The sequence below is a fragment of the Ambystoma mexicanum genome, chromosome 5p (assembly GCF_040938575.1).
Source record: "Ambystoma mexicanum isolate Mex_15411 chromosome 5p, UKY_AmexF1_1, whole genome shotgun sequence".
Classification (NCBI taxonomy): domain Eukaryota; kingdom Metazoa; phylum Chordata; class Amphibia; order Caudata; family Ambystomatidae; genus Ambystoma; species Ambystoma mexicanum.
The window spans coordinates 206,971,999-206,990,493 of record NC_090930.1 but is presented as its reverse complement, the minus strand read 5'-3'; the positions used below and the strand labels follow the sequence as shown (position 1 = coordinate 206,990,493).

The 18,495-nt window shown below is 43.8% G+C and overlaps 1 protein-coding gene across 3 annotated transcripts in view; it reads right to left on the bottom strand.

Moving 5' to 3' along the window:
- The window catches only part of LOC138480861 (synaptotagmin-like protein 2), a 749,121-nt gene that overhangs the window by 171,330 nt on the left and 559,296 nt on the right, over positions 1–18,495 (bottom strand). For all 3 annotated transcript variants that reach the window (XM_069612635.1, XM_069612634.1, XM_069612636.1), the window contains exon 5: positions 16,935–17,046. In XM_069612635.1, coding sequence (XP_069468736.1) covers positions 16,935–17,046 — 112 coding nt within the window. The remainder of the gene's footprint in view (positions 1–16,934; positions 17,047–18,495) is intronic.

The following is an 18,495-nucleotide window of genomic DNA, read 5'->3' as shown; positions in this document are numbered from 1 at the left end:
CACGTGGCCGCTCGCGCATGTTGCGTGGAGCGCAAAGCGGCCAGCGATTGGGGCTGCCGGTACCTCCTGGTATCCTGGCGTCGCCGGCTGTGCAGGAGGCGCCATGGCAACCGCCGACGCGGAAAAGGGCGAAAAGAGGCGGGTCCGCCCAACATGGTATTCCGCCTGCCGTGCTTCCCCCGCTGATGTGAATAGAGAATACGACGGCGAGAAGCGCCTGATGAGGGAGACAGGTGTGAGGGGGGAAGTGAGAGATGGGTTGTGTGAGAGGGCGTGACAGTGCCCCCCAGTTTCAGGTTCCTCCAATACTTGCCCCAGGAGTACTATTCTCCTCCTGGGTCATAGTCTCCTTATCCATAGTCTGTGGTAGATTTGCCCTGTCCTGTCTATTTTGCGGGACGGCTGTTGTCGGTATTTCCCTCAAGTCGATGCAGGGGATCATAGATGCTTTATTAAGCGATCTTAGATGTTATGGAGGGCAAGGATCACCGTCCCCTGTGCTTTTAGATCTACATCCATCATTCCACACGATTTTAGTAATATTTTGATGGCAAAGTTAAGTGTGGCATTTTCAGATTGTGAAGTTTCATGAATGCTATATTCCGATTGCACAGGTTCACATGACAAATTTGCTGAGTCCAACGCCATGTTGGGAATAGCTGATAGAGGCTAGTGCGGGTGTGGAGGAAGCGGTGGGGGTAGTTGGGACAGCCTCCGTTTGGGATGCTGAAGATACAAGGATGGGGAGTTCCTTACCCCCTGGTATTGGAATTTCCACTAATTCCTCCAGTGTAGGTAGGTGCAATGTCTCCTTTTCCCACCTGTGTATCTGGTACATTGTCACTGGTTGTTGGGTACACCGGGGGCTCTTCTCCTGCTGGTTTCCCCTCTTGTGTTCCCACACGATCTTGTAATGCATAACACAATTGTAGTAGGGAATCGTTGTCTAGATCTAGGGGGAGGTAACTGCCTTCTCCCTTTAGTTGTGAGGCATTGCCTTTATTAGGGCCGGTCAGGGCCTCTCCTACCACAGATTTACTTGGGAAGTAGGCATCTAATAGGCCCTTTTGAGGGACCATGGGCTTGTCTCTAGATTCTTTTGTTCCCCCACATTCCGAGGACATCTTGCTGCTCGTGTCAGTAGACACCCCTTTGTTGGATAGTAGGCCATTAGGTTTCTTCCCCCGTGTTATAGCAGTTTTATTACGGTTTGTTGCTTTCCCCAGCATTTATATTGTCTTTATTAGTGGGATTTAAACGGGGGGTTTGGAGTTCCCTTAATGTCCACTGAACAAAATAATCAAACCTGCACCCGGGATTGGGGCAGACCGTGGGCTATGGCAGTACGCCTGTCACACTCCCGGGGTCTATTTACAAAGGTCTACAATGGGTTCAGGGGCTATGGCAGTTAACAACTGTCACACTCCCGAGATTCCCTGCCCTTTCCCGTCTGGGCAGGCTATTTGAATCAACAATTAACAGCAGCGGCCAAAAGTAATATTCTGTCCGTGTCTTGATGATTTACAGCAATTTGTGCAAAGTACCTGTTTACAGATCTGTTCAATCTCCTTCTTCCTTGCTCCTTCCTCGCTCCCCCAGGAACGCGAGAAACCCACTGCGCACACCGAGTGCTCCGCGGTAAGATGCCTATTTGAAGGCAGTCCGCCCTCTCCAGATGGAATAATGGAGGTTATGGACAGACTGCAGCTCCTCCAGCAACTTGTGATGATCCTGGCTCGACAGGAGAAACACACTGCAAACCCCCTGGTACGGTCTGGATCAAAGACAATCCGCCCGCAATCTCCAGACCACACAGGGTTAGTAAACACTCTCTCAGTGGCTTGTATCAGTGTAATCAGTGTGCTGAAGACTTTAAGTCTATCTGATGCTGTAAGGATTTTTCCTCCCCAGCCCCCACTGTGTGCTTTCCTCGGCCTAAACAATGCCCACACACACCCCGTCGGCTGAAAGCCAGTAGCAGGTGTTAGGGGGCCGGCTGTAGACTTGGGGGAGGACAGGGCAGGTGGGCTAGCTGCAAGCTTGCGAGAATTTCCGACAGCCTCACAGCTTATCAGTAGCGCCTCGCCTGCCCGTTGGGGAGAAATTATAGTATACCTGCCAAAATCAAAGCAAAGCTGCTTTATGGCTCGAGACGTCACCGCAGCTCAGACTGCAGATCACAGGCTCACAGCGCCTAGTCCAGAGCACGGAAGACACGAAGGACACGAAGCACAGCACAGCACCGAAATTCTCCACAGAAGCTCCACAGTAGCTAGAGAAAAGCACCCTCTCGGGCCGTCAAGCTGCACCAGCTAACTCTATGGCTGACAGTACTGGCCGCTTCTGACAACAAAAACTCGATTTTTTTTTAAGGGGAGCGGGGCACACCCCCGCAACCCCCGCAACCCCTGCAACCCCCGCCCCCCCTCTCCCCATATATATGGTCACCTATGTAATGTTGCCAAGACCTTTTCCCGGCGACATTATATACAGAGACCATATATATAGGGATATTAATAACTGATATCCTAGAGATGATGGAGCGATGGACAGGCTTTCCTGGCAGGCTGTAGAGTAACCACGTGCATGGCTTCTGTTCACTTGCCTTGTCCCGTCGGCCATTGACAGACCACCTATGGATTTCTGTGGATATTGCCCGGGGTGGTCTATGCTGCATGGCTGTAGCAGGTCTTGGGAGCAAGCAACTGGTCTTCAGGGATCAAACAAATTCCTCAATTTAAGCACCAAATATCCAGGACATTGCTTTTGGATATACAATCCTGCCCGAAAGCCATGTGCAGACGCTCTGATCATCTGCGTATCCTGCTCGCCTTTCCGCTCCGCCACTGTTTCCCGACCTCATCTAGACCACCTTTCTGTACTATTCACATTCTGCCCCCACGCTCATTATCCAGAGCTCGGATTTACTGCCTTTATTGTAGGCGGCGCTTCATGTTCTGCTCTTTTGATTTAAAAGCTCTCTATTAACACAATCCACACAGTTTCCGGGTGGATGCCCTACTTCGGCGAATGCCGGAGGATTGTACACATTGGTCCCTGTGCGCTTCGCTAATTGGGCTAATTATGCATCCCAGACACTGTTTACATGCAATCTGCATATTTATTCTACAAGTCTGCTCTCCTTTGATTTAATGTACTCTCAATTACTGAATTATTCACTATTTGGGACATTATTTTATTTCTTACTGTTTCTTTGCCTGAAAGAACTGTGTAGTCTAAGCACAGTTCCATTTTCCACAAAATACAGCTCTACATCATTTCAGTACTACCGTTATGGTGAATTACAGATTGAAGACTTTGCTAAAGAGGAAGGAAAGGAAAAGGGAGGAAAATAAAAGTGGAGAAGGGTGCAGGCGGCTTGGGCTTAGGGTTAATAAGTGGTGGGAGCATCATGAAAAAAGGGTAAGGGCAGGGCGCAAGTGTTAGCTGTAGGGCTAGTGAAGAGGGAGAAATCAGAATGATGCAAAATACAGGAACAAACATTGGTGGGAAAGTACATCAGAGGAAAGGTCGATGTGGTGGACAGGCCTCTTAATAAAAGCACAAAGCGACCTAAAAAAATAAGAGAGAAAAAAGACGAAGAAGTGAGATTTTAAAGAGTTAAAGCAGAATAAACGTGGAAATGGAGTTAACAATTAACCAAAAGGAAGAAAAAAACACACCAAAAGAGAAAGGAGTGGGACAGCAGATCAAAAGAGGGATGTGTTTAGGGTTCCCTATCTTAATAAAAACTGGGGAAACAATTCATTAAAAAACACATTACATTAAAAGCGTTGACTATATTGTAATTCTCAAACATTGCCTGACACTTCGAAGGATGAACTCAGTAAACTCTTTGCAAACGGATGTTATTTAGTAACACATTTGGTTATGTCACTTTTGCATTTTTCTATGTTGAAAGAGGAGGGAAAATGTGCTTGGTGACGCCTTATGTCAAAACTGTATGTGTGCCTAAAACAGTTAAGGAAGGATTGAGTTTTTCTCTTTTTAAATCCCCCAAGAGCAGAGGACTGCATAGACTATAAAAAAATGAACTTAATTTCATGTCATCCAAAGTGCATGTCCTTAGGATTCTGTTCTGCATACTCTTTGTTAAGGTTTCATATTGTGGCCCTCCCACCTTGTGAGACCTTGACAAAGGACAGGCAGAACGGAGCATGCATTGGGGAGTGAGCCAGTGTCATGCACTTTTTCTGGAATACATTGGATTTAATTCAATCTTAACAGGCTGTGACGTTCTCTGTGTTTTTAGATCTGAACCTTATTCTTCTGAGCTTTGCTGTGATCCAGGGAAACTAGCTATAGTCTAACAGCGCCTTGCCAACTCATGCCAGAGTCGCAGTGTGTCACTTGACTTTTCCGGTAGCATCTGTGCGCAGTTCCGCTATAATAAAAACAAGCATTGGCCATGCCACCAGTTTTGGCTTTTGTGTAGGCATCAGAAATGCATTTGCCAGACACTGCCATAGTGGCAGTAACTGGCATTCAATGGTAGCAGCTGCAACATGGTGCAAGCACCTAGGCATATAATAGCAGTACATACCAATTGCCTAATACATATGAAAAAGCCAAAACTGTGCTTATAAATCAAGTGGCTGAAAGCAGACTTGGTTAAGATATCTTTATCACCAGTAGCACGTTTACAGCTCAAATTAAGTAATTCAATCTGAGAAGATTGCTTTGTAAAGAGATTGTCAGGAAATTTGAACACAAAGTTTGATGGTAATGCTTGATAAAGCTAGCTCAGAGATATCTCAGGAGGATGTGCTACGGTGGGGAGGGGTAGCAAATAGATGAGAATGGCAATAGGGATTAGCATTACCATGGGAAGTCAATGGGTGGGTAAAAAAAAAACATGCAGGCTGTGTGCCCCTCCTCATATGCCATTTCTTCCTCTCTGTACTCCAATGCAATCGTTGTGGCTTAGAGGCAGCACTCTAGTGCCCCGTAATAGCCAAAACTAAAAATGATAGGGCCACAGCAACATATTGCAGAAATGAGAAATCAGTCATCAGGTTTATGTTCCAGGACTTTCACACAGGACACACAGAAGTATGCTTTAATAAGTATGGACACAGCGAGTAGATACGACGACTTCATGGAGTGAGCATATTTTGTAATGTGTCACCGGCTAAGCTTGAGTTGTCTTGGACAGTCGGAGGCAGTGGGAATTGCAACTCTGTGGATTAAGGCACTTTCAGTGTGTCAATAGTGACCATTGTTATCCTAGTATCACTGTTATTACTACACTTATATCGTTATAGTATATGCCTTATGTGGTGATGATCTTTGCCCTACAGCTAAGGTGAAACTTAAGATCAATCGACTTTGCAAAAATGCTGCTGCTTATAACTTTTGACTCATATGACATATATGAAGGAGATTTTCCAAAGATGTCTTGTGGCCGGAACCCCTTAAATTTGAAAAGTTTTGTACAAATTCAAATTGGCAGACGAATTTGCTTCAAATTTGGAACAAGGTGAGTACAAAGCAGTGCATTTGCGCCTTTTGGTGGTTTGGTGCAAATCCATCCAGTAGTTTTATTAAAAATTCTTGGAGAACAGGGAGTCTCTGCACCAAAATATTTTATATATTTCCCACAGTGCATTGCAGCAAGTGAGGCTTTCAGAAACATTTGCAAGCAGTTCTCACTGTAAATGTGCAGTTATTTTGCAGTGAATTTGAAGTAAAGTATTGTAAGAATAAAAATGACTTTTCACTTTACCTGAAATTACATTAAGGTGATGGTTTAATGCAACAAAACCCTTGAAATTCAGTGAGTGTTTGACGCATTGTTCCCTAACTTTGAGCCCTCTTTTGCCAGGCCATAGGCACATTTATAACATCACAAATCACACAACGGATGACATCACACATATCAGTCACTTATCTTCTCAATTATTACAGCATCAAGACAGCACTGGAAATTAGCTCAGTTGATGACATTACAGCATATTTTATGGGAAATTACCAGTTAGACAAAAACATTCTCTTGCTCTATTTCAAGGCATATTTCAAAAATATTGTATAGATTCGTGTGTGGGGCATTCTAACAACCGTAACTTACCCATGGACCCATTATTGGGTAAAGTAGTCATTGGCTACCTTTAGTGGCCTGGAGGGGCCACTCCTCCTCTCCACCTCCATGAAGAGGCTGCATGCCTACTAACAGGGTGACACCACAGGCACTCACCCTGCCATTGGTGGCGTAGGTCTGCAATTCTTTTTCTATACACCCTCATTTTATTTTAATTGCTATCAGGAGCATGTCCCATGACAGCAAGCAACACAGCAGCAGCTAGATTTTAATGTTGTTTTGCTACCCTTGGTAGGTACAGGATCCTACATTCACATTATAGCGCCTCCGGCCTCCCCCCTCGCCCTTTACAGTCACGCTGTCACCACTGACTATTGGTCACTGGGTTGACGCCCCACCACCTACACACAGCTGGTATATAGGGTTTAGACACATTTTCTTGCCCTATTAATAACTATGTTACCACCTCATACCCATCTCGGAATGCAACGGGCTGGATCCACACTAGGTCCTGCTTCTGTACATCTATTGTTACCATGGCTCCCCAGGTTACATTCACATTTTTATCTGTGGCACGCTACGTGTCTCTTTATGGTCCACGCGGCATCAAGCCACATTCAAGTTTTTTATTAACACAAAGAAAGTAGTGTTTTGACTTACTTTATACCACCCCGGCACCGCACCTACTATTCCCTGTACCTCCTTTTCTCTTTTTTTAGTAACCATGGGAACTCAGTATCTGTATGTCCCCACCCCGGGTGGCTCCCCATTCCGAGCATACCATCCCTTTAATAAAGAAACACTCCTTATCTTCCACTTACAATTTTTCACATTTACTTGTAGCAATGCTAGCAACACACCGCCGATCCGGCTGGGATGCAAAATGATGTTGTTCCTGCACCTTTGATACTAGCGCTATGCTCAGAACTCCCCTGCCTACATCATTGGTATCGTCCGCCCCGAGCGATGCCGGGACACGCAACGTGTGTCTCCATCGCTACCAGATGCCTCAATACGACACTTCGGCACGGCATCTAGATTGAGCGGCTCTCCCGTGACTTCAGAGCGCACGACTGCAGCATTCGCCCTGACGAGTAAGTCCGTCCAACGCGGCACATTTATACTCAGCATACTCATACACGTCCCTCTCCTCTTAGCAGATTGATCTGCACGATCACATCTATGCCTGTTCTCTTTCACACTTCTAGTCTGGTTCCTGCTCCGCATTATGCATCACGCACAAACTTCTTGCAACATCGAGACCAGGGAGCAGTTTTTTCAGTAGCTTTCACAGCCATTCCGATTTCTAAACCTTGATGCCGGTCGCTGACCCCTTCACATGCTAAAGGAGTGCTGAGAACCACCAGCTGAAGGTATGGCTCATCCTCCAATCTTGCACTCTATCAGCAGGTTAATTCACATCCACCTACACACATTAACCCTTTTACAATTTAGGAATGATTTTTACATCTGGTCCCCACACTTCTTTTGTATCCCTGTGTGTCCCTCCCACTGCTATTCCTTGCATCTACCAGACCCAAAGGCCAGACAACAAGCGAGGATTCACTCATCTTGAAGTTTTCATTAACAGTTCCGAACTTCCCTCTCAGTGGCAAGCCAAAAACCACTACACCCGCGGAAATCCACTATAAGGTACCTAGCTCTGTAACTGTTGACCTCACATACATGATGTGTTCACTAGCTTTGAGATCTCAAAAGTATTCCTCTGCCTCTCGGTTTACATACGCACTCAATCTCTCTCTGTCTAGATATGTGAACCGTGACCTTCTTCATCCATGATTTTTACAATTGCAAGATTCAACCTCGCACCTCCAAAAGGACTGTCAGTTGCCAGCAACAGATGGTTCCTTAGTCTGCATACCCCTGTCTAGAATACAGGGTGAGTATTATATAGACATCTTGTGTTTTTTAATTAGAGAAAGCAGTACTATTTCTCACAAAAAATGTTCTTGGTAAGACAGTATATGTTTTGAAAACACAACATCAACAACTACTTGCATCTGCGTCCCTCTTTTTGCAGGCCTTCTTTGCGGTCCCTTTTGCCCCGAGGAAGGCTTTGAATACATGCCGACAACAATGGCAATAGCCGAAACGTGCCATCAGTGCTCATTTACGTGAACATTATGGTTATCAGCACTGATACAAAATATCGTGCTGATGATCATGCACGTTGGAGGATCACAAAACATGATGATACATCGATCGTGATACACAATTAGTAAATTCCTTAGGAATAGACTTCTCTACTAAAGGTATTGAGTCCACTCCAGAGTAACAATTGGATATGTTCTTCATTTTATTCTAGTTGTACTTTTGTTTCCTTGTCTATCTCTTTCTCTTTATTTTTTTTGCATTTACTTTTTCAAGCCTATATTGCTGAAGTAACCCCAATTAATTTGTTTTTTTGGTTACAAATGTTCTCCTTTCTTTGAATTATTTATTTATTATGATTGTTTTGCTTGTTTTGAATATTTTGCTTTATCACCAATAAATGGTCAATTGTTCTTTAGACATATACTTGGCATTCCTTACCTGTGACTCTGTACTTGAGCACAGAACATTTCATGTTGAATAAGAGTAAATTAGGACAGAAACCCAGACTGACTACAGTGTGGATCTTTCTTCTTGTTTGTTTAATGTTGAATATTGCCCTGAATCTACACTGACACTTAGGGGCTACCCTACTTTCTGCGTAACAAAAGCCATGCCCTGGGCAGAATGACCAGTGGCCAGGACCACAGGCTGGCCAGTGGTGCATGAGCCCTTTATTGGTATACAGTGGCCACTGGGATAGGCCACAAGACAGGTGGCTATGAGGTTTTATTGTTCACTGCACCTTGTTGCAAGCCAGGCCCTGCTGCTGCTACTTTGGGTGATTTAGCAGGGTCTGGGGCGTACCCTTCAGCCATATAACATTCTCTCAGGATATCCATGAATTGAGGAATGGGCACGAAAACAGTCCCATATGCACAGACATCCTTATTCTGAGACCCATGCCTCCCCCTTCTAAAAGTCGGTGAGAATCCCAAACACAGTGAGGCTCCCCTCATATGGGAGAGGAAACATTATCTCTAGAAATGCCAGCCCTCAGACACCAATCGAGGAGTAGACGTCAAAGCCATTTTATCCTCACATTAAAATCCTGAAGGTGTCTAAATGAATATTTCTGATTATTTGTTGCAAACACTTAAATGTAAGTGTGTGAGTTATATCCAAATAAAATGAGCTTCAAGCTCTGTATGTATTATTTACTCAGTGATTCAAGCATAAGACACTTTTCTCAAATTCTTCTCAAATATAAAGATCTGTGGTCATTCTTATGGTTAAAAGGTTTTCTTTGATTTCGTGCACCTCAGTCAGGAACCCTCATTGGTGACATTTTCAGCGGAGAGGCAGTGGCAGTGAGAGAGTCCGTCCGGGCAGGCTCCCATGTTGCCTGCGGCCAGCATCAGCTGATATGGCCATCCAATTAAAACTGCCTGGCTTCGTCGGAGCGGGAGAGGCAGAGAGATAGGCAGTCTGCATGGGCTACTGTGTCGTGTGGGGGGAGCATCAGCACAACTGCCCATTCTATTAAAATGCCTGCCATTGCTGGTGCCACAATTACAGTGAGAGAGGCTGCCTGGGCAGTCCAGGCTGCTTAGGACTGTTTGTGATTGTCAAAGTGCTGGAACATATGTGGAGTTAATTGGCCTGTGATAGGCCATGATAAGTGGTGGGCTTTCCATAACCTGCACAGCCACAGAAGAAGCTACATATGTGTTCTGCACATCTCCACCGGTAACTCTGTTATAGTTATCCATGCTCCAGCTTTGAGGTCAGGACCGGGGGGAGGGTTTTCACAACTGCGCCAACCAGATGCTCATCTTTTGCCCACCTTTCGATTTAAGGAGCCAGGCATTAACAGCTGGACCACGCTCTTCTCTACCCAAATTCGCTTCTAATTTGTTTTTCCAAAGCCCAAATTGGTGGAGCCTGCACTTGGGTATTGTTGTACGCTGTTGTGCTGTTGTGCCTTTTAGATGTGGGCTTGTAATGTCCCCTTTCTATGCCCATGTAAAAACAGGCATCCCACCTGTCCCTTTTTCACTCCTGGTTTGGGTGCAGCCCACCATCCAAATATAGAGGTAGGGTTGCACCGTTTAGAGTAGGAGAATAAAGAGTTTGGACCTACATGCTGGGCTCCTGTGTTTTATTACATACTCTGTTTCATTTATCTATTTGATTGCATCCGCTGCTGCGGATTTACCATTGGTGACGAGGCTCAACCACCACACAGCTCCTGCTAGAAGAAATAACCTTTGCCTGCTGAAACCAAGTCTCCGGTCTCCAACTTTCACGACTTTGTGTCAGAGGCTCCAGAGGTACGCAGTGCCTGCACCATGTGTGTTTACCCGCCCTGTCGGGAACCGTGTTTTGATTCCACAGGGCACTGGGCGCTCCCATCAAAATACCCATAGTGTGTCGGGAGGCCTGGATGGCGCTAGGTTCCATCCGGAGAGTTTCACATAAACGTGGCAAAAGGAGGCCCTGCCCCCACTGGAACCTGATCTCGTCAGCATGCGCTGCATGCCCAACACTCTTGGTTCTACAAATTATTGCATCGCCATGGAGGACATTATTTTCATGTCGAGCAAAACACATGTTTTCCACATTTCGTTTGCATCGCCACAGATGAAATTAAGACATTTCAACTAACAGCTACATCAAGAAGGAGGGAGCACGTGACCAGGCAGGCCCTGTGGTCTCAGATATATATTAAAATGGCACTGTCTGCATGAACCCTCACATGTGACACACAACATACCAACAAAGCACAGCTTCAAGGTGAGATTTTGCTTCAATGTTCTACAGTAGAACCCTGCCATCAGGGCAGACAATGAGGGTGTCAGTAGCTCACAAAACCCACCAGCAACCTCATCCCCTCACAACCCAGTGTCCAGGGAGGCGGGAGAACATGAGTCCCTACAGCTCCAGGCCATACAACCTTATGACATCTCAGATACAAGCAGTCTGCCACCAAGGTGGAGCAGGTGGCTCAAGGAACTCAATAAATACATTGATGCAACAGGCGACAGGGAAGAATGCCACATTAGAGGCATACTACTACGCTCATTAGGTCCCATTGTGAGAGACATTGTATTTGAAATGCCGGAAAATACTCGACTGAACCTTTCCAAGGCATTATTGACTCTTTGAATAATCATTTTGCCCCAAGTATGTAGATTACGAACGCCACATTTTCCACACATCTACACAAGAAAAAGACGAAAGCATGGACAACTCTGCCATGAGGTTGCGGAAAAGGGCAAAGTATTGCAATTTCATCCACTATTCAACAGAGGAAGCTCTAAAGTCACAAGCTAGTGCAGGCTGTGAATCGCCTGAGTTTAGAAAGAAATTATTGCAGAAGTGAGGGCCCTTGAAGAAATCTTACAACTTGCCAGAGCAGACACTGCGCTTTCCCTGCAGACTGAATCTTTAAGCAATTTTAAAATCAGGCAAACTGCTTCAACGGCATCCCTATGTCCTGTGCGTATGATAGAACGCAGTCAAGAACAGAAAAAATGTTACTGGTGCGGCTACAAATTCCCGTACATCGCCCAGGCCTGGCTGCAGGCTACAACTGCGACAAATGCGGGGGTGGGAACCACTTTCAATCGGTGTGCGAAAACATCAAGTTCTTCCAGAAAGCTGAGAATCACAGAGACACCAGGCAGCCGGTGAGTCACCATCCGAGGCAGGAAAGCCCTCGCTCAAGCACGTGGCACTTCCCAGCACCCAGCAGACACAGTTCGCACAGCAGAAGCAGGGAATCGTACCACAGGGACAGACAACATGGAGACAGAAGAGAAGATGCATGGTAGTCACGGCACAAAAGTGATTCACATAGGAGAGTGACACAGCAGAAGATAAGATATTTAGAGGCCTTGCCGAGGCATCGCAATGACTCAGATTCCTCATCATACAGTGGTGACAGGAAAAGAGGCTACGTACATGCCATAGGAAATGCCACAGTGACGTAATATAGCCCGACTCTACTACTACAGATCCATGGGTACAGTCGAGAATTTCTCATAGATACTGGTGCCACAGTCAATGAAGAGACCTACAAGTCACTCAACATTAAAAAAGAATTAAAGAAGGCAGACATTGACATATATCCATATGGCACAAAAACCCTGCTCGACTGCAGGGGAATGATCAAGGCTACGTGTAAATACAAAGACAAGAGAATGAGGGTCATGATATACGTAGTCAAAGGTGAGGTCCCAGGAGGAAGCATCCTTAGCTTCCGATCGGCCAGTCAAATGGGTCTGGTGCATGTGATGTATTAGATTATGTCGGCCTACACGACCAGCCCAAAAGGGATAATGACAAAAATGTTCCCGTCACTATTCAAAGGTCTGGGAAAGCTAAAAGGAAAGCAAATCAAGTTGCATATTAACACTCACATGAAACCGATAGCACAACATTACCGGGGAATACCCTTCAACATCCAGATGCATGTGGAGGACGAGATACAGTCCCTATTAGACCAGGACATCATCCAACTAGCTTAAGGACCTACCCCATGGGTGTCACTCATAGCGCCATTTCCTAAAATGGAAAACAATAAAAGCATTTGCATCTGTGTGGACATGAGAGCACCTAATATTGCAATTGAAAGAGAGCAGCACATGGCGTCCCAAATGACCTATATGTTGCACCTGTTGCATGGGGCAAAAGTCTTTTCCAAGTTAGATTTAATTAAAAGATATCATCAGCTCAAACTACATCCGGACTCTCGTTATTTAACCACTTTCTCCACACACTTAGGGCTCTTCAGATATAAACGTCTTAGTTTGGGGTACCCTCTGCTACAGAGATCTTTCAGAATGAGATACACCAGGTCATCAAACATATTCCGCATTGCCTGAATTACAGCGATAACATTCTGATTTTCGGAGCGACACAGAGGCACATGATGACACGCTGAGGAGGGTGTGCATGGCACTCAAAGATGCAAACCTGACATAAACGCCAGCAAGTGGGTTCCTGACAGGCAGAGAAGGTACCAGGGTTGGCCAAGGTGGAGGGAGGTGAGTTGAATTAAAAGAAGAGAGAGAAATAAGTAATCCAAAGGATCAGAGGGGTCTGGAGAGTCCCAAGGAAATAAGAGAGGTTGTGACAAGAAGGGAACCTGCCGGGTTCAGTTTGTCTATGCAAGGGACACTATTAGGGGAAAGAAAAGGTCTAAGTTGGTGGAAATGGACTAAGGGTATAACCCCTCACTTTCAAGAATTGGAGACATTTGGTTTGTGTAAAGACTTGAAATTGTTCCTGAGGAATTAAAAAGGAGACTTGAAAAAGTTTATTTTGTGAACTATTTAGAACAAACATTTGTGCTACAACCAGTACTTTGGGAAAGATCCAACTAACATTGACCGGGCGAAACAAGAGCTGGGAGGCAATGGCTGTGGCTCATATTTGTTTTTTTTTCTCTAAAGTGGTAAGGTCAGATAGTGAATAGGGTTTGGACTGAGGACTGCATTTTGGTTTTGAAAGTTGACAAGCACCCTTAGTGTAGTTTGTAGGCAGGGGAATCCCTCATAGCAATAGGGATTGAAAGGCATGTTTCCTTTTAATTTAAAATGAAGACCCTTGAAATGTTAACCATGAGTCTGAGTCCTTCCTCTGGTTCACCACAGTTCACCCCAGAAGAAAAGAGAATTGCAATGACTCAAACCTATAGAAAATGTTTACCTGTTAATGCTCTGTTTGGTGGTATAAGTTTAGCATTGTTCTGGAATGGAAAGGTTACTTGTGTTAACTGAGCAGATCGAAAGCTTTGAGGGAGTAGTGCTGACGTGCTTGGGGCCATATCTCCCTGGTCCAGTTTGAAACTTCATAATTCATTAGTCCTAGACCATCAGTTGAGAGGGAGGATGAAGCCTTTTGGGAAACACTGCAGAATAACTTTTTTATAATTTAGAGTAGACTGTGATAGCACTATCTAACCCACAACCGATGATCAGAGTAAATGTTAGCCTAGTTCCTAGGGCAGCTCTTTCTCATTGAATATGTCAGCTGTTCCATCAGCCTCTTTTCCTAAAATTCTATAGTAGACACTATTTCTCTCCATGCTTGGTTTTTTGGGTTATTGGCTGTTTTCTTTCTGTTTCTATTGGTTGACTTGGTACTACTGTCTCTGTGCATCTACTATGCTGCATTCTCCACACGCCACTGATGGTTTGCTCACCAGGTCTGAATAATCCCATTTCTGGACGGTAACCTAGGAGGTATCTGAAAGTAGGACTTTCCCTCTCCTGCAATTTGAAATCCCCATTTCTTGAATGTCCATCTCCCTTTCATTCGGCATCATGCCTGTACCTTTATTTGCTCCTGTTGAATATCTATGTGAATAAATCAGGGCCTGAGATGGATGATGAAACTCGACCCATGTTGGAACCTTCGCTTCATCCCCTTTTGAGTCTGTTGCTGCTAGTTTCTGATTCTTCACCAACATGATCGCCAGATTTGATACCCAAATGTCAGGCAACTATGGGTGCCCATGGAGGCGGGAGAGGAATATTGGTTCTATGAACTCCAGAACATACCTCGATGTCCGGAGTTCAGCTATATTTGGTTACTGAGTTTCCGCTCACTAGGTAGGCTCTGGCTGGTATGCAGAATATTTGGATAAGTGGGTTAGAGGTTGGTGGATCACCTGGGAATAGGTGGCTTAATTCCTCACTCTAGAGAATTTGGTATTGGCAGCATTCTGAGCAAAAGAGATTTGCCAGCAAACTGTGTACCTTGGCCTATATGCTGCCTCTCTCACATTGAAAAAAGTGTACAAACTGCTTTACCATTATCCTGCCCCTGCCTCCTCACCATTCTACGATCCAGCCCCAGTGATAAATATTCCTTTTGCTGATATCATTACATGATACACCTTGCAAACATTGGATGATGAAACATGAAATACCCTTTCCTTTCTAATCCAACTTCACCCGAGTAACCCCTGTAAAGACCAACGGCAACTGCAACAATTGTGACAATGACATGTATCCCCATACACCAAATGCACTCTAGGGGGCACCCTAAGAAGCAGAAGATTGTAGAAGCCGCCCTACAAATCATGCCCATTCAAAAAACATAGCTCAAATATTGTTCTCCACCAAGATTTGTAGCTGTCCTCGGTGCAAACCAAAGAAAATGAGGGCAGACATAGGCTATGGGTTAGCCTTTATTTGGTGCAATGCAATTTCCTGCAACAAGATAACTGGGTTGGAATTTGGCCCATTCAGATACCTCCAATAAATGCTTTTGTCTGTGCCTTTGTTTACCAGCCCCCCAGGAAATGGCATACATCATTCCTAACCTTTGTCTCTCCAGATATTTTGGACTACAACTTTTATTGGCCATAGCATAGTCAATGTTGAGGGATCATGGAAGTTGTAGTCCAAAACATTTGGAGAGCTGGAGGTTGTGGGCCCCAGCTCTACTGCACGAGCAACCTTAGAATATGTTGAATAGAAGCAATACTCCCCTTTGCACTGTTCTGTTGATGGTCCACTGGTTCGCTATGAATGGTATAGGTCAGGAGTCTGCAAACTTTGGGTCTCCAGATGTTTTGGACTACAATTCCCTTTAGCTCTAGCCATCATAGTTATTGGTGAAGGATCAAGGGAGCGGCAGCTTGCACACCTCTGGTCAAGTGCATCAACAACCTTAGAATACCCCAGGATTGAACCAATTCTCCCTTCAGACTGTTATATTGATGGTGCCCTGGTTCACTGGGAATGCTATTGGTTCAGGAGTCTGCAACCTTGGTGTCTCCATTTGATTTGGACTACATCTCCCATCAGCCCTAGCCAGCATAGTTAATGTTGAATATCCAAGGCAACACATCTGGAGAGCCCCAGGTTTCAGGCCCCAGTTATAGGTTCACTCACATGGCCCAAGCACTCCTTTGCTTCTCAAAAGCAAGGTCCACACTCAATAAATCAATAAATAGCCTAATAATAATAATAATAATAATAATAATAATAATAATATTAATAATAATAATAATAATAATTATAATATAATACATGACATTGTGTCTAGGATACGCAGAATATTGGCTTTGTCAGGCCATGAATCAGTGTGGCAGTGCTTTTAAATGAGCCAGTGGCACAAGCATGGAGCACCAACCATGAATAATTTGAGGATAGGAGGAATGGTAGTATAAATGGTACGATTGATCGCCAGGCTATCCTGCATATCACTAACCCATGATGGCCTGGATGGTGGACAAGTCAAGCATGTTACTAGTCAGTATTTCTTGCAGATGCATGTCAGTGGGTGACAACCTGGGCCTGACATTGATGCCATCCTTCTCCTCCGGGATTGTATGGAGGTTGCCTGCCTACCAATCCCCCTTCTGCAGCATACTTTGGTCCTCAGTATTAGTATTTGCCTTGAGGCAACATAATTGCCTCTTGCTCCAGCTGTGGTGCCCTGTGGAACTGTGTATTGACCATGTTCCCATTTATAGTGATTTGATGGATATTTCTGCCTGGTTTCAGGTAGTGTACATCTTGTGTCATGCTGTCCCATGGTTTGCACACATCAACCTTGTGATAAGAACATATGATACAAGTCAACAAATTGGAGACACACCTCATATTTGTAAAAGTGGGTAAGAGAGATCTTTCTGCATCTCAATAACATTAATGATGTTTAATGTACTGTCTGAGACATACTAAAGCTAAGAGGGATGCAATATACACAGAAATACTTGTATTTCCTTCTACATGGTGATGTTTCAAATAATTGCAAAATGAGAGTACAATATGTAAGATATCAGCATTGCCCCACATTTTACCTTGTCTGATATGGAGGATGTGGACATTGACTGCAGAACTGGTGGCCGCACCTTTGGCTTTGGCAAGGTTCTAGGTATCTCTGCATTATCCACTTCTTTACTTTCATAGTATCTGTAACAATAATGGCATCAAGATGGTGTGTCCATTTAGTGCGAGGCGGATAAAACATGAGTTTACTTACAGGAAATACAAAAAGGATTTTGTTGTCTATGTGATGTTTTTCCAATATGTTTAAAAAAGGGAGATCAGTAATCATGTTTTAACGATGCACAAAAGAAAGATCTAAGATTCAAATTTTAAAAGGGTAACAGACAGAAGATTGCTTGGCCCACATCAATCATCTTAAAAGCTGTCTCTCTTGATGTGAGTTTATTTCATGTAATTGAAATACTTCTTATTGAATAAATTGTATTGTGCATGGCTGTGTCAGCTCTATAATGTACATCTTACAGAAAGTGCCCTTAAACAAAGTGTTAAATCCAAACAGTATTACTTTGTGCACTCATGTTGCACAGATATTACTTAAAAATGAATTTTAAATGTGCAAGAAAGTCTAAACTGTATTTTGAAAATGCAATAGACAATATATATATATTGAATTAAATTACATTACCAACTGCTGAATTTGTAAAAACTACACACATAACACATAGCATTATTTTCTATTTTTGTATTTCATGTGAAAAAAAATTAAATTCAGTTGAAGCCTAGCCTATCCTTTGAAGCTCAGTCCTTACAGCCTATATTTATTCAGCTCTCTGGCATAGAACAAATACATATTATGAATTGGTACCTAATCCATTAAGTCCAGGTGAACAGAAACAGATAGGTATTCAAAGTATTTGATGAATTTTAGAATTACAATATGACATTTTGTGTGCTAGCAATTCTCATTTATTGGTATCACATTTATGGCCCAGCCCAGGTAATAAGGAATGGCTCTGTTTCTTTAGTAAAACAATATATAAAACAACCACATTCCCAGACAGACCTAGACCTTTTGTCCTTCGGGTCATCAATAAATTACCATCTGTGCATGTCTGTTTGATGGTATGGATATCAAAGGGATATAAGACAGTATTTAAGTTAATATTTAGATTAGATGGGGAACTGCTATGCACAGAAATGAAAACATGAATTACAATAGGTGGATTGATTTGACTGCACCAACATGAAATCACCTTATCAGTCATAACTTTGGAATGCTTTACTTGTTTTAAAAACCAACAACAGATCTGAGATCACTGAAACATTCCTCCTATTATACATCCAAATACAATATCTCAAGAGGTGTTCATTATTTATACTATTTTAATAACTCATATAACAAGTTATTGAAACATGTAGCATATCTACTGATTAAGAATTCTCTAGTGATTGTGAATATGCGAGCTTCAATATTGGGAGAAGTCCAATTAATGTCAAAACTAACACAAAACTCCCGAAGTGATGGGGATGAAACTCCCATTGTCACATGACAAAATAAATTGAACCATTCAAAATAAAGGGCAGGGTTAATGGGAGTTTTAGTATCTGAAGAGAACCAATGATAGCCCCTTC